We start from the raw sequence: 7,849 nt of genomic DNA, 5'->3' as shown, positions 1-7,849 counted from the left end.
CCCGGGTCATCTTCACGCGAGGACATGCATAATTGGTACAGGCTATTTAAGTGAAGGCGTAGGATCTTGTTGTTGTTCTCTTTTGTTGTGGTCTTACTCCCCTGGTGATATTGTTTTTGTTTTTTTGTGTGGAATTCACCAGCAGTTGCAGTTTTGTCCCCTCCACCAGCCTTGTAGAGGGCATTGGGTTGACTTAAAATATTTGTGTATAATTGTAGAGTGTCTTGGGTTGACTGTAACGTTTATGTATAATTGCAGAGTGTCTGTCTTGTCTCTGTGTATATGACTACATATGCATTTTAAAATGTATGTACTTGTGTGAATGTAGTCAGCATGCATTTTACTGTCTGTTTGTGTGTTTTACTCTGTGGCTGCTGACCTCCGGCCAGCCTTGTAACAGTTTGACCATTGCCTGTTTTGGTCCGTGTTTAGTCTAGACAGACATCCTGAGCTGATCTGCATGACACCCAGACAACAGAGAGCAGATAGTGGCATTTCTCATGTCTGCAGGCAACTTGGACCTTTTTTTTTTGGTCTGTTCTTTTTTTTTTTCTTTCCGCCTGATCTCTCTCTTTCTCCCTCACTCTAAAATTCCGCAGACTTTAAGAAGTTCAGACAAAGAGTTTCCAGACTTTGGCAGAAGTTCATGTCCATGCTAAGACTGAGTGGAATAGTGCAGGCTTTGTACTGAAATTTGTCAAATGTTTGACCTCTGCATTTGAACTGAAGCCTGCTCTGTACCGATGCTCAGTGAGATTTTTACAGCCCGTGGCTGTTCCACAGACCAGACCATCTGTTCCAGGGCACAGCCAAGCTGTGGTCTACAGACAGAAGAATGAGAGACGGATAATGAGGGAGAGAGGAATTGACTCGGAGTGATGTAAATGATACAGTGCAATGGGATTTGGAGGAAAAATGCATCCCAACACATGCTAGTTTACATGCATCTCTTTGACACTGATGAATCTCCTCTTTTCTCTCGCTCTTTTCTACTCTGTCTTTCATCTTTATTCTCATTTCCTGTTTGTCTCGTGGTGTTCTCATTCACTTTGTACCGGCCTTTTGCTTATGTGCTCTCTCCACTTCTCCACAGACCAGAGACTAGACTTGAACAAGCTGAGTCCCAATGACAGTGACACAGTCAGGGGCCAGATAGTGGGTGAGTACAGTTGGACACGTAAACAAGGATGCATTTAGTTGCACATAAAGATTTGGAAAAGCTGTCACTTTAATTAGAAAGTAAATCAAAGTTGCACAAAAATCTTAATACCTAAAATCGTCTTTCTGGGATGTTTTCAACTGACTATTCTTCACCATGAGGGCAGATGTGGCACCTTGTCTTTCCTTCACTGTGTATTGAATATTCTAGGAGGGTAAACTAACCACTAATGGGCAGCATTTAAAGCAAATGGCGGAAAGGTTAAATAATTAAAAGTAATTTCAGTATTTTCCTTAAAACAATCTTCTTTTATAAGTTCTTGTAGTAATCATGGAGCTTGTAAGGACCTTCTGTGGTCAGTTTTGTTCTTTCATGTTGACGCATGGTATATGCTTGAGGATATTCTATAAGGATATAAATGTGAAACATGTTCAGCTCTCGTCGGCCCGATGTTACCCATTCTCACATTTATCACAGTCTTCATATAAAATGTAAGATTAGATTTCATAATACCAGACCCTCCTTGCAGAAGGAAAAAATAAACTTCCTTTAACCAGACCCTCCAGGATACCACTGATAAAATTTAACCCTATTCCTGTTACTCATAAAGATATATAGCTCCATTTTGTGCTCCGATAAAATATCTGTGCCTGTACTGTAATCTGCTGTCTAGTAATCCTAGCATGTGCATCTGTCTGCCATGTGTTGCTGCAGTGAGCCTGCAGTCTAGGGACCGGATAGGCACAGGAGGCCCTGTGGTGGACTGCAGTCGGCTGTTTGACAATGATCTACCAGATGGGTGAGTGAGTTTGGGGAAATCTCTTATCATCTCAGAGGGAGCTTTTTGGAGAGGCTGCTGCAAATCCAAAACAATAACTGCTCCCTTCAAGTACCTGGGTGCAGATACACGGAATATGATATTTGCGTGTGGTGAGACAGAGCAGCGAGACAGAACACTACTAGATGGTTAACCATGTCCGCTCACTGCTGTTTCTGTGTATGTTTCTGCTGCCAGCTGGGAGGAGAGGAGGACAGCGTCTGGACGAATCCAGTACTTGAACCACATCACACGCACCACACAGTGGGAGAGGCCTACCAGGTGAGTACACTCTGCAGCCCACAGAAACTCAAACCCAGACCTCTTAAATCAAACAGCAGCAGGCCGATGGAAGACCTCCTCTCTGCCCTCAGTGCTCCCAAACTAGGGAAAGTCTGTCCAAAACTGGAGTGGGCTCCTAAAAAAGAAAAAAAAAAAAAGGTGTCAGACAGACTGCTCCAGACAGTGGTGTTTAATGATGTGGAAGAGCCAGGGAAGTTACAGAGCTGACAGGAGCGGAAATAGAGGCATCTCTTCCCTGCACTGTCTTTGTCTGTTGTACTTTCTTTTTACTGTCTTTATCATTCAGTTCTTAACAAGCTTGACCTCAGGCAGTCGCAGTACTCCTGTGTTTGATGGTCTGTTTGTGTGCTGCCTTGTATAGATTTCCTAGTTAGCACCCGAAGACTTCCTAAATGCTTCCTATCGATTTACCATTACCTACCTTTTCCTCTAACCTACCCCATCAGGCCTGCATCAGAGTACTCCAGTCCCGGCCGGCCTCTCAGCTGCATTGTGGATGAAAACACGCCCATCAGCACAAATGGGGCCACGCCAACCACAGCCTTGCCGCCCAGCGGCGGTGACCAAAGGGCGCAAGAGAGACGGGTCCGCTCCCAGAGGCACCGCAACTACATGAGTAGAACCCACCTGCACACGCCCCCGGACCTTCCTGAGGGATATGGTTAGTGGGAAACCAGCAACACAAAGTGGACTAGAATGGATAGTATATACTGTGTATATGAGCGAACATTTATCATCTGGCCTTATTGTTCAGCCCTCATTGAAATCAATACAAAGGTTTGTGTAGTGTATGTACTCGCTTGTATCATGACATAAATTGCCAGACACAAGCAAGCCACAACACTTACTGGAACTGATGCTGGAAATGGATTCAGAGGGTATTTTAAATTGAAATTAGCCTGAGTAACCCAACATCCTCTGAAAATACACTGAAACAAACACTATACCAGTGATTTTCAAACAGCAGTACTTCTGCAGCTGGTGGTATTTGTAAATGTAGAGTAGCCTAACTAATTTGACAAAAGTACATAATTATGATTTGATTAAAACCAAAATGTATATCTAAACACTGAGTCTGCTGTAACATGCAGTTGAGAGTGCATTAAAACTAGTTAGTAAGTGAACAGAGAAGTGTCCCTGAGAACAGTTGGCTAAATAATTAACAGTATTGGCCACATGCCATTTTAGCTCAAAGCAGTGGTTCAGTATTTGAAATGTATAGCTAAAAGCTTAAACAAACCAACCTAAACACTGACAGTTTAATTGTATGAATTCAATTCAAATGACGATTTAGGAGAATGACGACTGGTGGTGATGAAAGGGTGGTTGAGTTCATCTGACAAAAGGCTAAAATCCACAGCACTATACTATCAATACTGTTATGTCCAGCTTTCCTATCTTGAGACAGATGAATATTTAATATCCTGATTATAGTAGAGCATGCTGGGTTTTTTTATCCTCTATGAAAGCCATCTCTTCTTCCACTATGAATCGTTTCATCAGTTTAATGCTGTTGTGTTAATTGCTTCGCCTCTGCCCTCCTCCCAGCTCAACAGTGGGCTCAGTAACCCAGCTAATCTGTAGCCTCATTCAGTCTAGCGCCGCTCTGATGACGCTGCAGCTCCACACAAGGAGCCTGAAATACTGGCTCCATTTTAGACAATCTAATTGAATTGATCTAGCTGTTAAAGGCTGGCGGCAGCCATTCACTCCCCCCTCTGTTCTCCTTTCTCCACACAGTGAAACAATCAGACGCATTCATGTAAAAGCAAACACACACACTCACACAAGCTGTGATCCCCCACACAGCCCAAGGGAGTTTTGTTTATCCTCACAGTAAAATCTTCTGTAGGATTTGGGAGCCAGAGCCATAGAAGCATATCACAACTTTGCTCTCAGTCCTTGAGATTAGGAGGCTCCAAGCCTCACTACACTTGTCTCTCTGTCTCTGTCCTTACTTTCTTAATTCTTTGGGCAGTTCCTGTAAAGCCTGTCAGCACCTCTGAATCTCCTCATGTGAGTGCACACTAGCCTGGAGCTGTCACCCTGTGAGCTGAACGTATATCGTGCACTCATCGTGTGGGTGCGGATTTGGAAGGTTATGTGTACATGCATGTTAAAGCAGGGCGGTAGATCCAGAGGGATGCACGAGAAGAGCTCTCTGGCAGGCCCGCTCTATGGAAATATCTCTGTCAGCCTGTGATGAATGAGCTCACCAACTCCAAAGTCAGACAACCCCATCTCTCCTCTCCTTTCCCCTCCAATGTTCTTCACCCTGTCTCTCGCCTCCCCTCCTCCCTCCTCTGCCTTTCTCTGGCTGCCTTTTGGGATCTCCACTGACTCAGGCAGTCCTTTTATCTCCATCTGTGTGATCTCTCTCTTACGCAGACAGATTATAAGCACGATCTGTCTGCATGTAGCACACAAATTAAACTACCGGTATTTCATTTTCCATATATTTTTAAACATTTGACGAGGATGAGGCTAAATCTTGTCGTTCCTCCTGTTTTCATTGAATTCACACCATTGTCTAATCAAGCAGCTCCTGGTCTTGCATCAATTAATCCCATTTTTATGTCCTCCTACAGAGCAGAGGACCACGCAGCAAGGCCAAGTGTACTTTCTCCACACTCAGACAGGTGTCAGCACGTGGCATGACCCCAGAGTACCAAGGTACGTCCGCCACAGCATCACTTTGTATTGTTTAGCTCTTTTCACTATCCACCATATATACTCAAAAACACTGAAAATACAAGAATGATAAAATTCATAAATGAGGGATTGGGCTGTCCACAGATGCTTCAATCACTCATCCTTCTTTGGTATACTTTTTGGCCCTCTTGACTACTAGCTGTCACTGACATAACTGACATTACTCATAGCTTGTGTCACAGCAGGCCCTTAGTCCTAGTTCCCTTGTAGTTTGCCCCGAAACCTGCAACTAATTATGAGTCTGACATGCTGTGAGAAGACCCCATGTCATGGGGCTCTGAGAGCATTTTTGGTCCTCTGGCACGAGCGCTGAAAGGCCTTAACCTGCGACACATGGCCAACAGCACACAGGTCTCAATCGGCCATACCAGAGGCTCTTGGGCAATTATCCATCAGGCATGTGTGTCCTATTGATTACCATAATCCAATAAGAAATACAGCACACACACACACACACACCACACACACATGCACAACAAGACACAGATATGCGTGTGCAAAGACAGGCTTTAGTGCAGTCCAGACGATATCAATAAAACATGACTGATGTTAAAATACCTGGTGTCTGCTCACTTGCATTCTATCAGTATGTGAGTGATAGATGATACTTTTATTGCTTTTGATGGGAGGCTATTGGTCACGCCACACCTCGCTGGGTGCTCCTCAGACAGCTCCAACATTAGCAGCTGGCTTAGCTGCCAAGCTCTCATCGCTCGTGAGGCTCTGGTCCCTTTTGGCTTTAATCCTGCAAAACAAAAAAGTCAGCGCCAGCGTAGCGAGCCTGCCGTAATTTCTGAACCTTTTTGTCTCCATGGAGTCCAGCTGAAAGGGGTTGCATGGCAGCAGTAAATAATTTAGATGGGAGGAAGAAGAAAAATAGAATAAAAGTGATTTCTCAGACATCTCGGAATCTTGCTGTCCGCCTGAGTCCAGTTAGTCAGTGCTTTGGTATGTTTTATACCTAGCATTTGATGTGTGCGTGTGTGTGTGTGCTTTGTATCTCTTTTCCCCTGTCCCACCCTGCATTGCCTCTTATTTTTCAGAAATTCTAGCGTACTTGTGCTTCATTGCGTGCTCTTCTGTTTTATTTCAGAGATCTGAGTAATGTGAACTGTGAGGAACTGGGTCCTTTACCTCCTGGATGGGAGATACGGAACACAGCCACCGGGAGGGTTTACTTTGTCGACCACAACAACCGAACTACACAGTTCACAGACCCGCGCCTCTCCGCCAACCTGCATCTAGTGCTAAAGTGAGTACTACAGTACAGGAGCCTTGAGCCAGAAAACATTATAGTGAAGTAAATTAGACAGCACATAAAAAGACAGGGTATAAAAGCACAGAGATTTATTTTCTGTCCTTTTTGTTTTTGTTTTGCGTCTCTAGTCCAAGCCCCAATGGTTCTCGAGGAGGCATCGAGAGTCAGAATGTCAGGTAAGGTTTGGGCTTTGCACCAGTAGTCTTCACTGCACACAGACAAGAACACACACAAGCACACACTCCCCCAGACATTCACAGACTTACTCACTTTGCCTCCCCCTCAGTCAGTGTTTTACTGTGGGATCCTGTGCCAAGGTGTGTTCACCACCTGTAGAGGTTCAGAGTGGCCCTTCTGCTGAGCAGACGTTTGCGCGCACACACACAGAAATACATACCCAGTGCACTCCCCCACAGTCTTCTTTCCACACAAAAATTCAAATTCCTTAGGCCCGCAGAGGTTTTGATCATAAAGGCGTTTTAGCACACAATCCGTCACAAAGCTGGCTTTGGCCTGACATCAGATAGCTGAGTGGAAACCAAGGCTGCTGTGTCTGTGGATGAGGAGCGTCTTATGTCCAGGAAACGAGCATAAATTTGATGCCCAAGTCAATGAATGAACTATGCGTGTGTGTGTCCATCTGGGTAGGTTCATGTGTGTTGGGTCATGCTACTGTGCTTGGTACATGCCTGCATGCATGGATGCACATGTGTCAGAATCCTTTTCCCCTGTGCAGCTGTTTAAACATACTGCGCAGCGATAGCCATAGAATTACCCATAGGTCCTTGCTCCACAAAGGTGGAGCAGCGAGTCAGTGCCTTGGTGGGCCTCCTCCGCCTGATCTCATTCCTTCTCCGTGCAGAGAGAGACGGAATGCATCGACGGAGAGATCAGGTTTCTTTTTTTCCTGTTCTGATGGATCAAAGAACGTGTTTGGGATTTTGTATTCGCTTTGCTTTTTTTCATCTACGGCCGTCTGAAAAGTCTTATAAAAATTTAGCCTGGCACGCCACATTTGGTTTTAATGTAGGAGTTTTGTCATGAGCATGACTATGCCCAGATGTGTGAAAATCGTATGCATAGAATTTCTGTTGTGTGTGTGTGTGTGTATTCTGGTAGGATTAGTTCACAGTCAAAAGCCAGGAAGTGGGCTTGTGCTTTTTTTAATGTAATATCACAGGAATCATTTTATACACAGAAGTGTATAAAAGTGTTTGATATAGACTGTCGTACATCTCATGGTTATTCAAGAGCACATGAACCTTGGCCGGAGATTTGTCAAATACCTTCTTTATAAATGACTGCATGAGTAAGGCTTAACCTGAGTGTACCTAAATCCATTCTAATTACATTAACCCTGTAATAGATGATCTATTGCCTTTCCCGTACAGTTTCTGTCCGTACTGAAACTGCTCTATTACAGCAGACAGAATAGATTTTGGAGTGACTTTCTCACTTGTGACAAAGCTCTGGAAAAGATATCAGTCATCATGGATTTCCATCAAGACATCTGCCTTTTATCAAGTCAGGGATTTTAGAAATTTTCACCCCTTATGTCCCGTCATCCCACAAAAATGTTCTATATATATATATATATACA

General features: G+C 44.1%; 1 protein-coding gene across 2 annotated transcripts in view; it reads left to right on the top strand.

The window, feature by feature from the left end:
• Positions 1-7,849, top strand: part of LOC118322963 (E3 ubiquitin-protein ligase SMURF2) — a 47,090-nt gene that overhangs the window by 27,451 nt on the left and 11,790 nt on the right. For both annotated transcript variants that reach the window (XM_035654839.1, XM_035654838.1), the window contains exons 5-11: positions 1,094-1,159; positions 1,874-1,958; positions 2,175-2,258; positions 2,726-2,940; positions 4,868-4,952; positions 6,085-6,243; positions 6,378-6,425. In XM_035654839.1, the coding sequence (XP_035510732.1) occupies positions 1,094-1,159; positions 1,874-1,958; positions 2,175-2,258; positions 2,726-2,940; positions 4,868-4,952; positions 6,085-6,243; positions 6,378-6,425 (742 nt within the window). The remainder of the gene's footprint in view (positions 1-1,093; positions 1,160-1,873; positions 1,959-2,174; positions 2,259-2,725; positions 2,941-4,867; positions 4,953-6,084; positions 6,244-6,377; positions 6,426-7,849) is intronic.

This window comes from Morone saxatilis, unplaced genomic scaffold, assembly GCF_004916995.1.
Source record: "Morone saxatilis isolate NCDOM2014 unplaced genomic scaffold, NCSU_SB_2.0 Contig14, whole genome shotgun sequence".
NCBI classification, from domain to species: Eukaryota; Metazoa; Chordata; class Actinopteri; family Moronidae; genus Morone; species Morone saxatilis.
Note: the sequence above shows the minus strand (reverse complement) of the source record. Positions and strands in the feature narration are given on the sequence as shown.